The sequence below is a fragment of the Dendrobates tinctorius genome, unplaced genomic scaffold, assembly GCF_039654945.1.
Source record: "Dendrobates tinctorius isolate UK_male_01 unplaced genomic scaffold, ASM3965494v1 ptg000011l, whole genome shotgun sequence".
NCBI lineage: Eukaryota > Metazoa > Chordata > Amphibia > Anura > Dendrobatidae > Dendrobates > Dendrobates tinctorius.
The window spans coordinates 99,342,294-99,365,612 of NW_027361679.1; the positions used below are offsets into that span (position 1 = coordinate 99,342,294).

Consider the following 23,319-nt stretch of genomic DNA (forward strand, 5'->3'; position numbering starts at 1 on the left):
CGGTTTTCTATATCACCGGCGGAGCGTTTGATGGTGACCCTTCGGTAAGTTATCTACCTTTTAAAATGTTAGTGACACAATTATGCTCATACCTGCTAGAAGTGATGTTGTTCAGAACATCAAAATTAATGGGTAACTCCCCATAAACATGGAAACCTTCATAGAAAATCGGAGTCAATCAACCCAACAAAAACCACTTTTCAAAATCACATCAGTAAAACATACATTTTTATTAGTGCACATTTCTTACAAAAATATCAATTTAAACAAAATGAGTCAGTATCAAGGTGGAGACATGATAGAGAGACAAATAAGGTACCAGGTGGAAACACCTATCAATATTGAACCCCTCAACCAAGAAGGGGAAAACATTGTAACACCCTAATTGGGACATAGGGGAGGGTGAAATGGGAGCAAAAAATTCCTTTATGTAGACATTTTTATATGAACCACCTTCACTGGTGTGGGAACAGCACATGCCATAGTCACCAATAAATTCAAAAAAATATGTAAGGGCAAAATCATAGCCCAAGGTTGTTCACACACACAGAAAGGTGAAAAGGAGTAATAGTCCTATACCTATGCTCCCATTATGACAAACACCTCACCCACCATCCCTAGTCAGGGAACCGCTAAAGTGCTATTGATAGTGCAAAAAGTACATCACCTTACCCATGAAGGGTCCTAGAGAGCCTCTCTACTGCCCGACGCGTTTCGCCCTACTGGGCTTCCTCGGGGGGCTGTGTGGATGCATTATTAAGCCACCTGTATGCTTTTATAGGGGAGTAGACAATTTACAAATGGCGCGCGCCATCTTTGAAAAACCGCGCATGCGCAGAAGCTCGCCTGAGTCCCGTCACGTCACTACCGGTCCTCCCGGAAACCGGCGTGCATCATCGCAGTGGCTGTTGCCATGGCTGCGTGTGCACACAACGGAACCGTATGGAAGACTGCAGCGACGCGACAGGACACTAATGCGTATGCGCGGGACATCAAACCAGATTCCTCTGCACATTGATGAGACAATTGAAAACATCTATTGGCTATTTAGAAAAAAGAAATCTTTCCAGACCACATGGTGTACCAATGTAAATATGGGAAGCCACAATATAGATGCATTTCAACATGATGATTCAACACTATCTATTTTAACACATAATGGAAAATATAAAATTCAAAATTAATAATCATAATCCATTTAAAGTGCAATAGAATAGATATACCAGAAAGAACGATACATATACAAAAATGAATCACAGAGCTCTCTTCAATGTAACATAGATAGTTATTACAATAAGAATCAGTTAGCTCTAAAATTATGCGCACGTCCTCCATCAATTTCTTGCAGCTCTTCACTCCCCGGTGTCCATAGTTATAGAGCAATATTAACGCATGTAGAGAGATAAAGACCTCATAAAAAACAAATAAGACAAAAAATTAAAATATGAACATACAAAAAAGATACAGATAAAATAATTAAAAACGAGAAAAAGAAGAGAGAGAAGAGGACCATTTAGAGGAATGACGTAAATGACAGCTGCTCATTAAGGCCTGCTGGGAACATTGTACCTAGGGTCACAATCCACCGGCACTCAAGCTGTGCCAATGCTTTTTTGTAATCGCCCCCCCCTGGCTCCACAATGGATGCGGTCTATGCCGCGAACCAGGAAGCCAGTCGGGTTTGAGTTATGGCACAGCTTGAAGTGCCTAGGGACCGTTTTTAAACCAGAAACATCTTGTATTTCCTTTGCCGCCACTATGTCCCTCACATGTTCGCGTGTGCGAACACGGAGTTCGCGAGATGTTAAGCCCACATAGATGAGCTTACAAGGGCATAGTGCATAATACACCACAAATCTTGTACTACACGATATATATGATAAGATTTGATATTCATTCAAACCATCTGCTGAAGAAAATGCGGTTGCTCGACAAATGTTTACACAGGCTCGACATGAGCCACAAGGAAAGCACCCCCATTTTTTCTTTGGTTGCTGTGACCCAAACAGACCCCTCGAGGGGGCTGCCACATAGTGGCTACGTACCAACAGGTCTTTAAGGTTTTTACCCCTTCTAGCTGTCATTAATGGATTGGATGGTAGAACCTTGTTCAAACACGGATCGGTCTGGAGTACAGACCAGTGTCTCTGCAAAATCTGGCGCATATTGTCCCATTGGTTATTAAACGTAGAAATGTATCTTAGGACAAAATCTTTTTTACCATGTGTGTTAATGCGGCCAGGCCCCACAAGCAATTGGTCGCGGGGTGTGGCCCAAGCTCGACGATAACCTTTTTTAATGCACCGATTACTATATCCACGCTCGCTGAATCTGGAGCTCAGGTCACGAGCCTGGTCCCTAAAAGCCCCATCGGTAGAACACACCCTTTTCATTCTTAAAAATTGCCCAATAGGCACTGCTTGAATGGTGGATGATGTATGGGCAGATGTAGCGTGTAACAATGAATTGACCGATGTCTCCTTACGGAAGACATCGGTCTGTATCCTGCCCTCATCATCCACCATTATTTTGATATCCAAAAAATCTATAACTTTAGGGTTGATCTTATAAGTTAGTTTAATATTTAGATTATTTTTATTCAGCTCACCGATAAAGTTTACGAAGCCAGACTCGCTCCCTTGCCAAATAATAAAAACATCATCAATAAATCGAAACCAGCACTGCGCATGGGCCGCGGCCTGCACCCCGCCTCCAAAAATGCCCCTCTCCCAGTGGCCCAAGAAAAGGTTGGCATAAGACGGGGCACAGGCCGCGCCCATCGCAGTGCCACGCTGCTGCAAAAAAAAACGGTCTTTAAAAATAAAAAAGTTGTGAGTCAAAATAAATTCAAGGAGCTCCAGAATCAGCGAGCATAGTGTGGATTCGTAATTGCTTGTGCTTAGAAAAAAACTAGTTGCCTCCAGACCATCCACGTGCATAATGCTCGTGTAAAGTGATTCCACATCCACTGTCGCTAAGTGCATATCAGGTTCAAGTGACAAACCGTCAATCTTCCTCAGGACGTCCGTAGTGTCCCTGACATAGGAGGGCAGCGTTTCCACCAACGGTTGAAGATAGTAATCAATGAACTTACATACAGTGTCACACAGCCCTCCAATGCCAGAGACAATCGGACGCCCCGGGGGAATGGTTGGATTTTTGTGCACTTTCGGCAACAAGTAGAATGTTGGAATTATCGGGTTTTCCACCATAAGTCCCTCACAAATTTTCCTAGGGATAATACCCTGTGTAACTGCCTCATCCAGAATCTGGAACAATTGTGCAGAGAATTTTTGGATCGGATTATCAGGGAGTTGAATATATGCCTCCCTCTCATACATGGTGGATGGCCAAAGTACCACATTTCCCCCTTTATCGGCCTGTTTAATTACCACGTCTTTCAAACCCCTTAATTCTCTTATAGCTTCATGTTGTACTTTAGTCAGGTTAACATGGTTCATTTTGCTCGAAAGCTTTTTAAAATCCTCCAAGACTAGTTTATTAAAAATATCCACCTGCGAACAGGTGGAGAAAGGGGGAAACGTGGTTGACCTCGGAGTAAGAAAGGTTGGAAAAGTACCTGTACTTGGGGGAGGCATGCCGGTTTCCAATTCTTCAAGTATATTAATAGCTTCTTGTTCCTGAGTAAGCATATTTACATCAATGTCTTCCGGTTTAAAGTGCAATTTGCACAAAACCACCTTCCTCAGGAAAAGTTGAAGGTCCTTCATTGCTACAAAATAATTGAATTTATTAGAAGGAACAAAAGTGAGACCCTTACTTAAAACATCCAACTGAGGCTGCGTAAGTTTATGATCTGATAAATTAATTACCTCCAGATGACCTTTAGATTTCTTTTCTTTAGATTGTGGAGGAGTCATTTTCCTCTTTGTCTGAGTTTTGCCTCTCTTCTGGCCAAATTTATTTGTTCCCAATCTTTCCCCTACAAAGGGTACTAGGGAGGAATTGGATGCTACCTCCTCATCCACAGAGGATGTTGAAGAAAATGAATTATGGTGGGTTTTACGGGTAGACCTGAATTCCCCTTGGTTCCTTCTCCACCAAAATGTTTCAGATTCTGCAGGCTTTTATTGTTATGTTATGGCTTGTAGTTTGTATTAATTTTACTTTTTTTCCATTTTTTTAACAGATTCCTGGCAACTGGAGAATCCTTCACCTCCCTCCATTTCCATCTGGTTCACAGTTTTACAACTATATAAGAAATACTTTTCTATTGTGCTTATGGCCATTTCGGATGCAAACTGCAAATTCATTGCCGTGGACATCGGTGCATACGGTCGTTCTAATGACTCTCAGGTATTCAAGATTTCCACCATGGGCCGTCGCTTGTATGGAGACAATTTTGACTTCCCACCTCCAAGACCACTCCCTGGAACAACAGGCCCACCAATGCCTTTTGTGTGCGTTGGCAACGATGCTTTTCAGCTTTCTAAACACCTACTCAAACCATATGGTAGTCGTGGATTAACACACCGGAAAAGAATCTATAACGATCGGTTAACCAGAGCGCGCAGAGTGGTGGAGTGCGCGTTTGGAATTTTAACTGCCAAATGGAGAGTCCTGTTAACGGCCATGAAAATGAAAACAGAGACTGTGGATGAGGTGGTGAAGGCCTGTGTAATCCTGCACAATTTTGTCCTTTCAAACGAACCAGTTTCCATCGATGAAAATCTGTCTGAAACCACCTTGTGGGATTATGAGCAGCAAACTTTTCGGAGTACTGGCTCAGTGGCAAGAATGAGGGACACCTTTGCAGTCTATTTTGTGACACCAGAGGGACAAGTGGACTGGCAAGATGACATGATATCATTTTCTATACCAATTGTAAGTAACTTTTTTTTTTTTTTAACTGAAATTTTACCAAGTGTTTGGTTTTCCCAATCATTGTTACCATGACATGATTTTTTTTTTAAGTTTTACACTTTGCAGTGTTACCAATTGTTGGGTACCAAGCATAAAGTTTTACCAAGTGTTGTGTACCTAGTGTTGTTTTACACTTACAAATGTTACCAAGTGTTGGGTACCAAGCGTAAAATGTGACACTTTGAAATTTTACCAAGTGTTGTGTACCAAGCGTTTTACTCTTTGAAATGTTCACATGTGTTGTGTACCAAATGTTGTGCTACCAAGTGTTTTTTTGTACCTTGTACACCACCGGTGTACTGTGAAAGATTACCCAGTTTTTTTGTACCTTGTACACCACCGGTGTACTGTGAAATATTGTTGTGTGTTGTGTTACCAAGTGTTGTGTTTACCTTTTACACCACTGGTGTAATTTGAATATTTCCAAAGAAAGAAGCAAAAAAGAAACAACACAATAAAGTTTTTTGAAAAAAAAAAAAGTTTATTTCTGAATTTGTAATAACTGTATATTTTTTTGGTATCTTAAACCTTTTTTGTAAGGTTTTTTTTTTTTTGGTATGTTTTTTGGATAAGAAAACATTACAAAGTGTGATAATGTTGGGTGGAGATAGTATTGGAGGGGTTAACAGGGTTGACCACATCGAGGGGGGGGGTAGAGGACTGGGGAGGGAGTTGGTGAGGACCAGAAGTGGAAGGGGGGTTTAACACATGTGGTTGGGATGGGAGTGGATGGACAGACGAGGTTTGTGGGTACATTGAAGGTGTATGTGGGGGTGGGTATGGTGAGGGCATTGGGGTATAATGCAATGGGGAAGGAAGGTACTGGGAAGAATGGAATGGGGAACTAGAGAAAGGAGAGGGAGTGGTAGGAGGAGGGAAGGCAGGATGATGGATGGTGGTGGAAGGATGGATGGGGGAAGGATGGACTGTGGAAGGATGGACAGGGGGAGGATGAGATGCTTCATCAAGCACTTCCACTAGAGCATTCTGACAGGCTTGCATCACACGCATCTGCTGGTGAGTACTTAAACCTTCCATTTGCCGGACAACAGATTGAAAAAAGGTATGCCTCGGTGTCTGGTTTGATTCTAAATTCATCTGTTCCATGTATCTTCTGAGTTCCATGATACTTTGATTGATCATGGTCAACCCAGAAGATAACCGTTCTCCATAAGTGTGGAAACCGTGCTGGACAGATGAGTTTAGACTCAAACAGTCAGACAAGGTCATCCTTTCCTGACTCCTCAGACGCTGCCGGCCAGAACCAAAAGTTGGTCGAGATGTTGCGGCAGTGTCTGAGGGGTGGGGAACAGGGAACAAGTCGTCACCAGCAGCTTCATGTGATAAAGTCTGCCCTGCTGCTCCAGTGCTGGTGGAGGGGATAGAGGGATGAGACAAGAGGGTAGGTAGAGAGGGGTCGGATACCTCGATGTGGTCACCGGGGGCGGTCTCACTAGGGATCACTCCAGAGGGACACAACTCTGAAGCAGACTCCCGAGTGCTGCAGATGGTGCTAAAAAAAAAAAAAAGGAGAAAAAATGTATATTAAAAATATTGATATTTAATTTGTCTGCTGAAAAAAAATGTGGTTAAACATTTCTACTACAGAAATGGTTTGGGTAATATTTACCTTCTGCACACCATTGTTGATCACAGGAACGCCAGGGCTTTGTAGTTTTTGTACTGGGGTCCCCGGCGTCCTCCCGATCCACTCGGGGTCTGCATCTCTTTGTTGTAGTCCCTCTTGAAGCGATCCCGGAGCGACCGCCACCGTGTGATAACCCTGTCACCTGTGAAGCAAAAAAAAAAAAAAGGGGTTTAGTATTCGACACTTCACATGCTGGAATATAAGTTACTGAAGTTGTAATACTTACGCACAAAATCCCTGGCCCTCGCATTGAGTTCCTCCCAGTTCTCAATAACTGAAGAACAGACCTCATCCCAGAGCCGTCGGGTGGTTGGTTGGTCGGCGTGTAGACGGTTTGCCTTGTTCCACAGCGGCTCCCGGGTTTTCCACCTCACGGATGAGTTCGTCAGTATCAATCATGATACCCTCCTCCATATATCTCCGGGGAGCACGCTGTGAAACCTGTGAAGATAAAAAACAAAACAAAACAAAAAAAATTACATTCTATTTAAACACATGATGTTCATTTAAACAATTATCCAAATGGGGTTATTTACCTTTTGCCGACCAACAGATGCATCACCTTGACGACCCTGGGATGTCCTGGGAGTCACTCTAGTGCGGGCACCGGATTCTAAAGACTGTGGTAAACAAAAAAAAAAAATTTGGATGGATGCGTAGTTATTGTGTGTGCACTGTGATGAATGTTTGTGTTGGGTGTAGCATTATGTATCTGTGTATGTGCTAAACTTGCACTCTGCGCACCCCCTCCTTGCGTCTCTCCACCCTGCACGCCTCCTCCTGGAAGTCCTCTGAATCATCTTCCTGTTAAAACATAATACATGGATAGTGTTTTTAACCAAAAAAAAAAATTATTTTAAAAAAAAATTTTTTTTACCTCAGCTCGCTGATGATGTGAGGGGGAGCTTTCAGGAGAAGACATTATGGTTTGGGGCAGCTGCGTTGGCAGCTGCGGTGCTTCCTGAAGTGATCTGCAAGTATAAAGACACTTGTTAAGCTACTATACAAAGGATCATAATAAGCTTTCAGGCCTTTATACTTACAGGGAAAATAAAGGTTGGCTGGCCGTCTCTGCTGCGGCCTGGCTGACCGTTTCTGCTGCGGCCTGGCTGACCGTTTCTGCTGCGGCCTGGCTGACCGTTTCTGCTGCGGCCTGGCTGACCGTTTCTGCTGCGGCCTGTCCGACCGTCTCCGCTGCGGCCTGGCTGGTGGTGCTTGCTGAAGTGATCTGCAAGTATAAAGACAATTGTTAAGCTACTATACAAAGGATCATAATAAGCTTTCAGGCCTTTATACTTACAGGGAAACTAATGGTTGTCTGTACTCTGCCACGGCCTGGGTATTCATCTCTGCTGCGGCCTGACCGGTCAGCTCTGCTGCGCTCTCTTTCACCATCCCTGCTGCGGCCTGGCTGGCCGTGTCTGCTGCTTTTCTGGTGGCGCTTCATTATTAAGTGATCTGCAAGTATTAAGAAAATGATATGAAAGTTTTAATAAAAAAAAAAATTCAGTATTTTAAGTGTTTGCATGTCTACATTTCCTTATCTCTCACCGAGTGTAACCAGTGATTGAATGTGTGTAATATTTTGTGTAAACCCACTTTCTTTGCATGTGAATTCCCTGAAAAAGTGTAACCAAGTGTAACCAGTGATTGAAGGTGTGTAATTGCTGTGTATACCAGTGTTTGCATTCCCTCAAACTCTCACCGAGAGTGTAACCAGTGATTGAAGGTGTCACCAAGTGTAACCAGTGATTGAAGGTGTGTAATTGCTGTGTATACCAGTGTTTGCATTCCCTCAAACTCTCACCGAGAGTGTAACCAGTGATTGAAGGTGTTTAATTTCTGTGTATACTCACACTGTGTTTGAATTCCCTGAAAAACTCAGCTGTGTATACCCAGATTATTTTCATGTTGCAATCTCTCACTTTTAACCACACTTGTATACCAAAAATTTAATGTACCTTTATGGTAACTTAATTTTACCTTTTTTTTTTTTTTTTTTAAATGATACAAAGGAGATTTTTTCAAAACAGTTTATTATTATTTTTTGTTCCAACAAATAGGAGCTACTCTGCTCTTTATTTTAAATACCACAATAAATGAAAAATAAAAAAACACCAATTTACAACAGATACATTAATAACACCACAATTGCAAATCTGAAAATAAAATCCAATAAACATACAAAAGAAAAAAAATTAAATTATTTACAAAAAAACCCACACAAACACGCATAACACACAGCCAGGCCACACACACACACACACACACACACACACACACACACTAGCACACATGGACGCTTGGGATCTGCGCACCCTATCTTTAGTATGGGGTGCGCAGGCAGGATTTTACTGTGTGCTGCGCACTTTTGAAGGTGTGCCATGCGCGACAAAATGCAACATGCTGCATTTGGCGCACAAGGGCACACCTTCAAAAGTGCACAGCACACTGTAAAATCCTGCCAGCGCACCATCTGCGCACCCCATACTAAAGATGGGGTGCGCAGATCCCAAGCGTCCATGTGCGCTAGTAGGCGGCGATGACCGGATGGGACGGGGATTAGTGACGGCCGTTTTTGGGTCATCGCTGCGCTATAAAGTGCAAATATGAAACCGGCCTTACACCACACAATCACAGCAAGAAATACAATATTACAGTTGTATGAAAATAAAATGCAGTACACATGCAACAGAAAAAAAAAAAAAAGATGGAAAAAAAAAATAATTAAAAAATGCACACACACAGGCTATACATACACGCACACACGCTCCAGGGGTCTTGCAGGTGGTAGACTTGCAGCTGTGCAGACAGGTTTTATAGCTCTAGTTCAATCTTCTATCAGGCAGGCTGCAGTCGGATATCTTGCTTGGTGTCTTCAGTGTTGCTGGTGCCGGATTGTCTGGGCCCAATTACACCACATACCATACACCACACAATCACAGCATAAAAAATACAATATAATTACAGTTGTATGAAAATAAAATGCAGTACACAAGCAACAGAAAAAAAAAAAGTATGAAAAAAAAAAAAAAAACAGACATGCAACACTCGCAGGCCACACACACACACACACACACACACGTCATAAATAGGTATACTCACACTTGTAGGGGAGCTGGTACTGGCAGGCTTGGTGGGTGTCCTCTGGCAGGCTTGCTGGCTGACTGCTACTGCATGTCTGGGCCCAATTAGCCCACCTTATATAGCTTTGGGACTGTCTGGAAAAGTATATTTTTCTGGGCATGCCCAGTGCGATTTTGCGGATCCTGCCGGCGGATTCCGAAAAATCGCGGATCCTGGCGGATCCGCCGCCCATAGGCGGCCATTCTACCGCATGGCGGATGATGGCGGATCCGCCGTCATCCGCCATTTTGACGGCGGAAAAAAACGTTACAAGCTCCGTCCCCCTCAGACAGAATCCGCAAAGAATTTTGCGGATCCGCCGAATATCGGACGCAACGGACGACCATCCATCAAAATCCGCCACTAATGTATCCCAATGGGGAAAATGGCGGATCCGCAACAAGAAAAAGCGGATCCGCCATTTTCAAATTTTGGCAGATTTTGACTGATGGCAAAAAACTGAAGTGTGAAAGAGGCCTTATCTGTGCAAGCACCGCATTCCGCACAGACGGGCACACGGCGCTCTGCACACACGCTGTCTCACCAGAGCACCCACTGAAGTTCTGCTGGAGCACAACTCCGCGCTGCCTCTCATGCTGAGGAGTACAAAACACACCTGCCTCCGCTCTCATTGCCGGCGGGGAAGTGACTCTTTCTTCGCGCTCTATCTCCGCACTGCCTGCTTAGCCACACCCCCTCTTCCTGGGTTATGGGGCCTGTCCTGTCCCCTATTCTTTCCCTCAAGCAACATGGGATGCAGCATCAGCAGTTCCAGACCCAGTATGATGCAGGCACCTGCAGCTTGGTCTTCCTCCTTACAGACCTCAGTAATGGCCCCAAAATGTCCTGGAAGGTCAATATCACAGCCACACAAGACACTACCTCTTAGACCAGGGTCACATTTGTGACTGCAATGCGAGAAATTCGCGCATCAATATCGGGCACTGTCATTAGCATTTCAGACCGGAACATTCAGCTGCATAGAAATACATGCAGGCACACACTCCGGTCCTGACTGCCGGCGGCAGTGCCAGGTATTGATGCGAGAGACCAGTGCGAGTGTGACCCCGGCCTTACTCCCAAACACCTTTCCAATGCAAGGCTGGATACCTACTATCTCGCCCAGTCCCAGCTGTCTAATCAACTGCACTTCTAATGGGAGATATTACATGAAATTCAGCTCCCATTATCTTCTGTTCCATAACCCCTCCATTGCACCAAATATTGCAATCTTCCTCTCAATCTTCTAGAGTCAAGAATTTTATCCACAATGTACTCTTCTTCACCATGGACTTTTTATGGTGGAGCAGGTGGCTGAGTTTTTCCTGAAAACAGGTTCTCATTGAATGGTTTGTGCAAGGCTCTATGGAATACATTATATATTTTCAGGCTGTTAGGAAGTTTTAAACAGAAAGCAACTGGGTTAATTTGTGCAAAAATTTCAAAAAGGTCCTATGAATTTTTAATCCAATTAAGAAGACGGTGCGTTCGTTTTCAGATTATTGTAGAAAGCTAAACCTTGTCACCAACCTGAAGGGTATGAGGGGCTTTGAAATGTTTATCTTGGACCTTTTGTAATATCTCAATTATTTCTTCCTGAGCTTTATGCCACTTTGTAAGTCTGTCATTAACAGCAGGAACCAAAGTATTCAATGAAAGATTAGGAATAAATACCAGATGCAAGCCATAGTTATTAGTGATGAGCGAACATGCTCGCCACTAGTCAGTACTTGCTCGAGTAAAGCTATACTCGCGGTACTCAGCGAGCACTGAGCATTTCCGGGATTATTTGGCGGGAGCTCGGGTCTACGCCCTGCAATTTTGGCGTTCTTTAGAGCGCCAATCAACATGCAGGGATTGTCTGCCATGCACTGTAATGCCGCAGCCATCTTTGTTGTGGTATTACAGTGATTGGCTGGCTGCACAGTCATCAGGTCTATAAGAGACCAGCCGCCGACCTGCTTGTCACAGTCACGTCCAGAATCAGACAGGGTAGGGAGAGCTACTGCTGAGATAGGGACAGATTTGTGCTTTTATTAGTTAGTGTGGGTATTCCATCATAGAATCCACAAATCCAGCTAAACCAACAGTCCTTCTAAGGACCAATTACAGGGTATAGAGATTGCAGTGCTAGGTAGGCAGGGAGTGTATGTGCGTATATACACATCAGTGCAACGCACGCAGGCACTGTATGTGGGTATATAGATATCATTGCATACATCAAAAGGATCTATTACTGTCTGCTGCTGCCTAATACATATATACCTAGCTCCAGGTATCAGTGGCTAGGAATAATTTTTTTTGTACCTCAATCCTGATTATTTTATTCCAAAGCAATCCAGAGCCTTTTTTTCTCCATTTGCTTGTTGACACTGCAGACTACAGCCAGATCCTTTTAATACTACAGCGTGAAAATCCAGCAATTTTAAACGGTTTTGCCCATCCCAGGTATCATATCTAGTGCGCTGAAAATTCCGGGATTTTTTGTGGTACTGTAGTATTTTTTGGAGTGTCTTATAAAAATTTTTGTCCCCATTTTGCTGTCAAAAAATATTTAGCTGCCCACAAAATATTTAGCTGTTCAAAATAGATTTAGCTGGCAGAAAAAAAAAATTAGATGCCAAAAAAATATTTAGCTTGCCTAAAAATATGCAGCTGGAAAAAAAATATTACTGTATATACTCAAGTATAAGCCGACCCCCTTAATTTTGCCACAAAAAACTGGGAAAACTTATTGACTCTAGTATAAGCCTAGGGCAGAAAATGCAGCAGCTACTGGTAAATTTCAAAAATAAAAATAGATACCAATAATAGTAAAATTAATTGAGACATCAGTAGGTTAAATGTTTTTGAATAGCCATATTGAATCAGGCACCTCATATAATGCTCCATACAGTTCATGATGGCCCCATAAGATGCTCCATACAAAATACACCCCATATAATGCTGCACAAAGGTTAATAATGTCCTGATAATATGCTCCATAAAATATGCCCATATGCTGCTCCATAAAGGTTATGGCCCCATAAGATGCTCCATAGATTTATGCCCCATATGCTGCCCCATAAGATGCTCCATATATTATGCCCCATAAGATGCTCCCCCGTAAGATGCTCCATATATTATGCCCCATAAGATGCTCCATATATATGCCCCATATGCTGCTGTGAATAAAAAAAAATGACATACTCACCTCTCGTCACTGGGGGCCAGGTGCCTGTGTCCTGAGCAGGCGAGGACATCGGCACACTATGGGGGACAGGTGTCAGTGTCACCGCTGACTCAGGGCCCTGGCACCTGCTATATTCACCTGTCTCCGTTCCACTGCCATGTGCCGCTCTGTCTTCCGGGTCCTCTGTCAGTGACTGTTCGGTCAGAGGGCGCGGCATGCACTAACTACATCATCGCGCACTCTGACCTGAACATCACTGCAAAGGACGCAGAGGACAGAGCAGCGCACAGCGGTGGAACGGGGACAGGTGAATATTGCATATACTTACCCCCTCCTGGTGCGGTCTCTGTAGCCCCTGCTCTTCTCCCACGGTCTCTGGCAGCTCTTCCTTCTTTCAGCGGTCACGTGGTACTGCTCATTAAAGTCATGAATATGCGCATATTCATGACTTTAATGAGTGGACCACATGACCGCTGAACACAGGCTCTGGACACCTTGGGAGAAGCAGGGGCTGCAGAGACTGCACCAGGAGGGGGTAAGTATGATCTGATACCACCGCTCTCCTTCCACGCCAACCCCCTGGCATATATGACTCGCATATAAGCCAAAAGGGGCACTTTCAGCCTTAAAAAATGGGCTGAAAATCTAGGCTTATACTCGAGTATATACGTTACCTTATATACTCGTGTATAAGCCGAGATTTTCAGCACATTTTTTGTGCTGAAAAAGGCCCCCTCGGCTTATACACGAGTCATTGTGCAGAAAACAGCGGGGGGAGGGGGAGCGTTGGCAGGAGCCAGTGGCTGGGACATCATACTCACCCTCCTGTGCCATTGCTGAACTTCCCCTGCATCCTCCATTGTCCCAGGGCTGGCAGCTTCTTCTTGCGTTGAGTGGTCACATGGTTCCTTTTATTAAGGTCATGAATATGGATGCAACTCCACTCCCATAGGCATAGCGTCTAGTTATGACCTTAATGAGCGGTACCATGTGACCGCTCAACACAGGACAACGGAGGATGCAGGAGATGTTCAGCAATGGCACAGCAGGGTGAGTATGGATGAGGGGAGCATGGAGGAGGACGAGGGAAGCACAGGGGATCACGGAGCAGGATGGGGGAGCACAGAGGAGGATTTAAAAATACAGGCCACATATTGAAATCTTGAAAAATTAGATTCTCAATCACAATTGTTAACAATTCCAAAAAGAGGGAAGAATACGAAGCATTTAAGGAAACAAGGATGGATAAACACAACACTTAAACACATGCTAAAAAGGAACAAAGAAATGTTTATCAAACAGAAAGAGGGAGGTATATCTAAAGAAAAATATAATGCTGATTGCAGAACCTGCAGGGCACAAATCAGATTAGCTAAAGCTGACAATGAATTAAGGCTTGCAAGAGACGTCAAAAACAATAAAAAAGGATTTGGGGGATATGTCAAAAGTAAAAGAAAAGTCAAAGATGCTATAGGATTTTTACAGGATGAAAATGATGAAATTGCAAGAAAGGATGTTGAGAAGGCCGAACTTTTAAATTCCTATTTTGCATCTGCTTTCTCTTAGAAAGGAAATGTAGCATCAACTGATCTTCACTGTCCTATTAAAGGAATAAAAGAATCCAGGATATCTATAAACAGAAATAGTGAGGAAACACTTAGCTAACATAAATGAATTCAAGTCGCCAGGTCCAGATGAATTACACACCAGAGTACAGAAGGAGATAGCAGAACACATTTTTGAACCACTCTCCATAATCTTTGAAAATTCTTGGAGAACAGCAGAAGTCCCAGAAGACTGGAGAAGAGCAAATGTTCCTATCTTCAAAAAGAGGAAGAAGGTGGACCCAGGGAACTATAGGTCGGTGAGTCTGACTTCTATACCAGGAAATATCTTTGAGCAAATTATTAAACAGCATGTATGCAAGTACATCAATAAGAATGAAGTGATTAACCAGAGTCAGCATGGATTTCTAACTAATAACGCTATTTTCACACTAGCATATGGAGGAGCTGTGGACGGCTGCGGGCTTCCTCCGTGAAGCTCTGCCCCCCGGCCGCACCTCCTCCGGTCAGCTCCGCCTCTGTCGGCATGCGGCCTGCGTACCCTATCTTTAGCATTAGGTATGCAGGCCGTGCCAATGTGTGCGGATGCCTCCACATGCGTTGTTTCGATGGTGCGGCGACCGCACCAAAATGAAACATGCTGCGTTTGGCGCAGGTCACCGCAGCATCAAACCAACGCATGCGGAGGCATCCACATGCATCGGCACGGCCTGCGTACCTAATGCTAAAGATAGCGTACGCAGGCCGCATGCTGACAGAGGCGGAGCTGACAAGAGGAGGTGCGGTTGGGGCGGAGCTTCACTGAGGAAGCCCGCAGCCGTCCGCAGCTCCTTCATACGCTAGTGTGAGACTAGCCTTAGTCATGTCATACTAACTTAATTTCCTTCTATGACAGAATCTTTGACTGGGTGGATCAGGGAAATGCTGTAGATATAGTATATCTTGACTTGAGCAAACCATTTAACAAAGTACCTCACACCATCCTTATTGAACAAAATGACTAAGTATGGAATGGACAAGGCAACTGGTAGGTGGATTCATAACTGGCTTAGTGATCGGACCCAAAGAATGGTCGTAAATGGCTGCACATCCAGTTGGAAGAATGTCTCAAGTGGGGTACCACAGGGTTCTGTCTTGGGCCCTGTATTGTTCAACATCTTGAAGGAATTGAGAGTAAACTGATTAAATTTGCTGATAACACAAAGCTAGGAGGAATAGCTAATACTAGAAAAGAGAGAGGATTCAAAGAGATAAATAAACTGGAACAGTGGGCAGCAACTAACAGGTTGGTTTTTAATAGGGAAAAATGTAACGTAATACATCTGGGCAATAAAAATGAAAAAGCTTATACAGAATGGGAGGGATAGGGCTAAGCAACAGCACATGTGAAAAAGGCTTGGGTATACTAATAGACCATAAAGTGAACATGAGTCAACAGTGTAGTGCAGCAGCAAAAAAGGCAAATGCATTTCTGAGATGTATTAACAGAAGCATACAGTCTAGATCACGTGAAGTCATTATTGCCCTCTACTCCTCTTTGGTCAGACCTCATCTGGAATAATGTGTCCAGTTTTGGGCACCACGTTTTAAAAAAGACATCAATAAACTGGAGCAAGTTCAGAGAAGAGCAACCAGAATATTGACCTGTCTGCAAACCCTGTCCTATAAGGAACGGTTACAGGATTTGGGAATGTTTAGCTTGCAAAAAAGACTAAGAGGAGACTTAATAGCTGTCTACAAATATCTCAAGGGTTGTCACATTGTAGATGGATCATCTTTATTCTCATTTGCACAAGGAAAGACTAGAAGCAATGGGATGCACCTGAATGGGATTAGACACAGATTAGATCTTAGAAAAAACTTTTTGACAGTTAGGGTGATCAATGAGTGGAACTGGCTGCCACGAGAGGTGGTGAGTTCTCCTTCCATGGAAGTCTTCAAACAGAGGCTGGACAGACATCTGTCAGGGATGATTTAGTGAATCCTTCTTTGAGCAGCGGTTTGGACCAGATGACCCAGGAGGTCCCTTCCAACTCTACCATTCTATGATTTTATGTATGATGTTAGTAACAGAAGAATTTTTTTTCTGTGGATGAGGTCTGTATGACAAAGAAGATATGTTTTAAACAATTTGAAAAATGAGATCTCACCTACTGTGTGACGTTAGTTACAAAATATTTTTTTTTCTGTGGATGAGGCCTGTATGACAAAGAAGATATGCTCAAAACAATTAAAAAAAGAGCTCTCCACTACTTTATGGTGCTAGTAACAGAAGAATTTTTTTGTATGTATGAGGCCTATATAACATAGACTAGATGCCCCAGACAATTTCAAAATGAGATCTCCTCTACTGTATCGCGTTAGTAACATAACAAAATTTGCTTTTAGTATGGATGAGACCTATATAATCTATAATAAGTGCTCAAATCAATTTCAAACTCAGATCTAGGCTGCTGTATCACATTTATTAAAAAAAAATGTATTTAATGTAACATTGAAAAAACACAAAAATTGAGCTTGGTTTGAGATGATACAGATGCAGCGTATAAATGCATGTTGACATTGGCCATAAAACATAAAACCTGCAAAAGACAAAGTGAGCAAAAACCCTGCTGTAACTAAATAAGTAAAAGCAAAAGTGCATCTAAATAATACAGAGTTTTTAGTAATACTGTTTTTGATCAAAAGTAGCATGAAAGCCATCCCACCACGACAAGGTAACTCTGTTCGGGATAGTCCTACACTGTCTAATATTAAAAACCTTGCTTTGTGTCAAAGTTGACCTCAATGTGTGAACAAGGGCAGACAAAAGGACTGGGTCCCAAACAGTAGACACCAGTCTGGGGAAGCCTTACATACAATTTCCAGCTCAGGAGAGGGAGGCCACACCCCAGCTTGCACAGAATGCAAAAAATACAAAGAAAAAACACAAAAATTGAGCTTGGTTTGAGATGATACACATGCAGCGTATAAATGCATGTTGACATTGGCCATAAAACATAAAACCTGCAAAAGACAAAGTGAGCAAAAACCCTGCTGTAACTAAATAAGTAAAAGCAAAAGTGCATCTAAATAATACAGAGTTTTTAGTAATACTGTTTTTGATCAAAAGTAGCATGAAAGCCATCCCACCACGACAAGGTAACTTTGTGCAGGTTTTATGTTTAATGTAACATTGTGGCGCCCCTGAGGCTTCAGTCTCCACGGAGGTACTGCACCTTCTCCTAAGGTTTAGTTCCCCACCATCCAGGTAGGCTGGGAGCTCCTTTCCGCATTCCAACACCTGCACCCCACACACAGGATAGTTCAGCAGGGACCCATCCATGCTTCATGCTGGAAAGGTCATAGGGTGCCTTTTGTGGTCCCTGGCTTCGTAACACGAGAGGTGCTGGGGTGGCAGGTGGAGTTAGATATAAAAGAGGGGGAAGGTGTAGGATTTCAAGTCAGTCTGACAGAAGGTCTGTCTGGGGTCAGTCCCAGAGAGAGAGCAGGCTGACAGCAGGTCAGCCTGAGAGGAGCTCAAGGCGGTGGAAGGCAGTCAGTCAGGAGAGGTTGAGGACTGGTCTTAGTGGAACGAGCTCCTCAGGGAAGGAAGAGAAGGAGAAATAGACGTAGACTGCAGACTACAGATTCCATAAGAGAGATAGAACAGATCGGAACGAAGGAGAATAGAAGGACGATGGGAAGCAGATTGAGAAAGAGAGAGAACCCTTCCAGTCCAGAGAGCGCAAAGGCCGGGGCCCAGTCCCCGAGGTTGATTGGAACTTTATGTCCGGCAACAGACACCAGAGGAGTAGTGAGCCGCTAACGCCTTGCTCCCATCTTAGACTTGGGACACAACAGCAACTGAATAGAGAGCCGGGACGCAGTGAGGAGTCCCCGAGCAGGCTACAGCTGTCTGTCATACAAGTAAAGACTAGGAACACCTAGAGAGAGGCATTTCAGGGTAACTAAGTACTGGAGTGCTTCGCACCTAAAGGCGCATTGGAGGAGTCGTTCAGTAAAGTACATGTTGGCGGAGTGTGGAAGGGAGAATCCTATCCTGCCTAGAGGTTGGCTGGAGCCCTGACCTGGAGAACACAGTACGGAGGCAGGCAGTTGTGTGAACTGCAAACAGTGAGTAAAGCTTTGGAACCGCGTACTCTGGTGTCCTCCAGTTATTCCAGCACCGCTACATCTGGGTAACATCATCCATACCATTCTGCGCCTCTCCTCATCCATTGCACCTACACTGCCCTGGGACTACAGCTCCACCTGTGGGGAGCTATACCATCTCTGCTGCACCACACCATCAGTCCCAGCAGATCTGCATGCAGCGTTGGCTTACCACCTTACTTGCCAAACACCACGGGTGGCGTCACAAACTATTCATATAAACTCTAACACCATTAACATCACCGCCATTGATATTGGGCGCCCAGAGCTACGGACCGGGTCACTGCTGTTGTGACACATTCCCGCCTTGACACCGGCCCGGTACCGAGTACCCCGCTGCCCTGGATGTGCGAGGGCGACCCAACAGCTCATAACAATTTCACAGCCACTCAAAGATAAGGTGGGATATGGTCGGTTGTATCACACTTAGCAACAGAAAAACATTTTTCTTTTTCATCAGCATGAACTCAAGTCTACATACAGGTTTATTTCACCGCCACAAAATTACAGCGTGGGATACGGAGCGATGTCTCACATTTACTAACAGAAAAACTTTTTTTTTCAACGGCATGAGCTCTGCAGGCAGGTTTATTTCACAGCCACAAAATTACAACGTGGGATATGGAGAGCTGTGTCACTTTTAGGAACAGAAAAATCATTTTATTAATGTGCGTGAAGTCTGCAGACAGCTTCATTTCACTGCCACAAAAAGACAATGTGAGATATGGTAGGCTGCATCACGTTTACCAACAGAAAAACTTTTTTTTTTTTCATTTGCACATTTATCAACAGGTCTGCAGACAGATTCATTTCTCCGCCACAAAATGACAACATGGGATATGGCAGGCTGTATCACGTTTAGCAACAGAAAAACATTTTTTTTAATCTCCATGAGCTCTGCAGGCAGGTTTATTTTACCGCCACAAAATTACAACTTGGGATACGGCCGGCTGCATCACACTTAGCAACAGAAAAACTTTTTTTCATTTTCATGTACTTGAGCTCTGCAAACAGGTTTATTTCAACTAGCAAAAAATATTAGAAAAGAACGGCATTATCATTTGCTGGCATAGAAAGGGTTACTCTACCCTCACGGGGAGGTGATCTGAATAGGAATTTATTGAAACGAGAGGCCAGGTGGATTATGCAAACCCGTGCTTTAGAGCGTATGGGACTCAATGAGAGGATTGATATGTCTGTTTTTTTGTGAAATGGAAAAAAAATTTTTTGGTGAAAAATCGTTTTTTTTTCGCTTCTTTTAAGCTTGTGGTTTTTTCTCTTTTTCCCTTTGTATTTATGGTACTATTATATGTATTATTATTATTTTTGCTTTCACTTATGTGAACTATGTATATATTTTTTTGTTGTTTTGTTGATTGCTCAGCAAGTGAGCGGCACCGGTGGGAGGGGTCCTGACTTCTGGTTGTGGGTATTTCCTCCTTGGCCGGTTGCAGCTCACCATGTAACCTGTGGAAGCGCCTTTGCAGCGCGAAACGATCGTCGTTGCTATCTCCTTTTTGCACCCATTCTCCCGCTGATATGCTTTTATAATAAAGCCTTGACTACATTACCCGGTGAGTGCCGCCTTTTCTAATATTTTTTGCTATGTGGATTAGCTTATTTTCCATGAATGTGCACCTAAGGGTAAAACAGGTGTATTGCCGGCTGCGTCTCTTTTATACACGTATGATGGTTCGGATGTGTGGACTATTGTGATGGTGCTCGCCTTCTATTTCTTGACTTTGTAAGGTTTATTTCACCGCCACAAAATTACAGCATGGGATTTGGTGGGCTGTATTATGTTTAGCAACAGAATTTTTTTTTTAAGGTGCGTGAGGTTGGCAGACAGCTTCATTTTACTGCCACAAAATGACAATGTAGGATAGGATGGGCTGTATCACATTTAGGAACAGAAAAACTTTTTTGTCTTGACCTACATGACCTCTGCAAACAGGTTTATTTCACGGCCATAATATTACAGCATGGAATTTGGCAGGCTGTAACACATTTAGCAACAGAAAAAAATATTTTTAAAATGTGTATGAGGTCTGCAGACAGCTTCATTTTACCGCCACAAAATGAGAAAGTGGATTACCGTGGGCTGTATCACATTTAGAAATAGAAAAAAATATTTTTTACATGCATGAGGTCTGTAGACAGCTTCATTTCACTGCCACAAAATGACAATGTGGGATACGACGGGCTGTATCACGTTTAGCAACAGAAAAACTGTTTTTGTTTTTCATCTGCGTGAGGTCTGCAGACAGCTTCATTTTACTGCTACTAAATTACAATGTGGTATATGGCAGGCTGTATCACATTTATCAACAAAAAATAATTTTTCTAGTGTGCGTGAGATCTGCAGACAGCTTCATTTAACCGCCACAAAACTACAACATGGGATATGGTAGGCTGTATCACGTTTAGCAATAGAAAAACATTTTTTTATCATCTGCATGAGCGCTGCAGACAGGTTTATTTCACCGCCACAAAATGACAGTGTGAGATATGGCGGACTGTATCACGTTTAGAAACAGAAAAAAATATTTTTTTTAATGAGTTCTGCAGATAGCTTCATTTTACCACTATAAAATGTCAACATGGGATACAACGAGTTGTATCACATTTAGCAACAGAAATGTTTATTTTTTTAATGTGCGTGAGGTCTGCAGACAGCTTCATTTCACGGCCACAAAATGACAACGTGGGATACGACGGGCTGTATCACATTTAGCATCAGAAAAACAGTTTGCTTATCTGCGTGAGCTCTGCAGACAGCTTTATTTTACCGCCACAAAATTACAATGTGGGACATTGTGGGCTGTATTACGTTTAGCAACAGAAAAAAATATTATTTTAAATGTGTATGAGGTCTGCAGACAGCTTGATTTCACCTCCACAAAATGACTACATGAGATACGGCAAGCTGTATCACGTTTAGGAACAGAAAAAAATATTTTTTTAATATACGTGAGGTCTGCAGTCAGCTTCATTTCACCACCACAAAATTACAATGTGGGATATGACGAGTTGTATTGTAACAAGGTGACACAGAGTGGTAGTCATGGGTGAGTTCACTAAGCAACAGTCAGTAAGCACCCCGGCACCTTGTACATGAAAAGATAAATAAAGTCACTTGTACTGCATGTGAAGCATGCACCACAGCACACTCACAGGCTTTGTTAGATTCCCCTCAGCTGCTCCCATGTCGGCTCCTCATTCATGAGCTCCACAAATCACTTCAGAGACGATGTCTTTTTCCAGCAGCTAAACCTTACTAGACAGCAGCGTATTCATCACATAGGCAGTATAAGTCAAGCACAGAGACATCTTATCTGCATTCTTCACACAGGCAGCACAATTTAAGTAAGTTATCTTTCCCTGTCATCTGGACAAACTCTATCTTCTGCATCAGCTTCCCTTTCCCAGCAAGCTTAACTATATCTCTGGGCAATCCATGTCCCACCTGTTTCCTTGGACAATCACTGTCGCTCTTCTGGACAATCTCTGTCCCACTCGTGCTCCAGTCCCACCATCTTCCTGCCGTTTCCCTGGTCCAGCTGCGAGTTATAGGGTAATGGGCTTGCCAACTAAGCTACCTCTTAATCCCAGCCGCTAGCTTCAGATCCTTACTTGGAACGGTTCTGTATAAGTTCTATATAGTGCCCCTTACTAAAACAGCTTTATCCCCACTGCCTGTAATACTCTGCTCACACATCCTGCCCTTGGGCAAGGTGCTCAGGTGTCTGCCTCTAATCAGGAAGTGCCTTTCCTATACCTCCCTGCTCTGTGCTGTTCTGCTGTGACTCCTCCCATCTGCTTAACCCCTATGCTGCCTGTATCTAACAAATTGGGTCGCCCCTCACACCCAGGGCAGCGGGGTACTCGGTACCGGGCCGGTGTCAGGGGGAATGTGTGTCACAGCAGCGGTGACCTGGTCCGTGGCCCTGGGTGCCCAATATCAATGGCGGTGATGTTAATGGTGTAATAGTTTATTTGGATAGTTCGTGACACCACCCGTGGTGTTTGGCAAGTAAGGTGTTGAGCCAACGCTGCATACAGATCCACTGGGACTGATGGTGTGGTGCAGCAAAGATGGTGTAGCTCCCCACAGGTGGAGCTGTAGTCTCAGGGCAGTGTAGGTGCAATGGATGAGGAGAGGCGCAGAATGGTATAGATGTTGTTACCCAGATGTAGCGGTGCTGGAATAACTGGAGGACACCAGAGTATTCGGTTCCAAAGCTTTACTCACTGTTTGCAGTTCACACCAATGCCTGCCTCCGCACTGTGTTCTTCAGGTCAGGGCCCCAGCCAACCTCCAAGCTGGATAGGGTTCTCCCCTCCACACTCCGCCAATATGTACCTTACTGAATGACTCCTCCAATGCGCCTTTAGGTGTGAAGCACTCCATTACTTAGTTACCCTGGAATGCCTCTCTCTAGGTGTTCCTAGTCTCTACTTGTATGACAGACAGCTGTAGCCTGCTTCGTGGACTCCTCTCTGCGTCCCGGCTCTCTATTCAGTTGCTGTTGTGTCCCAAGTCTATGATGGGAGTAAGGCGATAGTGGCTCACTACTCCTCTGGTGTCTGTTGCCGGACATAAAGATCCAATCAACCTCGGGGACCGGGCTCCGGCCTTTGCGCTCTGGACTGGAAGGGTTCTCTCTCTTTCTTAACCTGCTTCCCACCGTCCTTCTATTCTCCTTCGTTCCGATCTGTTCTATCTCTCTCTTATGGAATCTGTAGTCTCCAGTCTACGTCTCTTTCCT

The 23,319-nt window shown here is 43.7% G+C and overlaps 1 protein-coding gene and 1 long non-coding RNA gene across 2 annotated transcripts; both read right to left on the reverse strand.

Annotated features, from left to right (window-relative positions):
- Positions 1 to 211: 211 nt before the first annotated feature.
- On the reverse strand, positions 212 to 22,316 carry LOC141100187 (uncharacterized). Its single transcript, XR_012234625.1, has 3 exons — positions 22,017 to 22,316; positions 3,581 to 3,733; positions 212 to 1,410 (listed from the first exon to the last, which is right to left on the reverse strand). It is a non-coding gene; the product is annotated as an uncharacterized lncRNA (long non-coding RNA).
- On the reverse strand, positions 5,464 to 7,136 carry LOC141100181 (uncharacterized). The gene is made up of 2 exons (XM_073588483.1): positions 6,515 to 7,136; positions 5,464 to 6,397 (listed from the first exon to the last, which is right to left on the reverse strand). Exons 1-2 carry the CDS (start codon positions 6,526 to 6,528, stop codon positions 5,464 to 5,466), a joined length of 948 nt encoding a protein of 315 aa, XP_073444584.1. The 5' UTR covers positions 6,529 to 7,136.
- Positions 22,317 to 23,319: the final 1,003 nt, after the last annotated feature.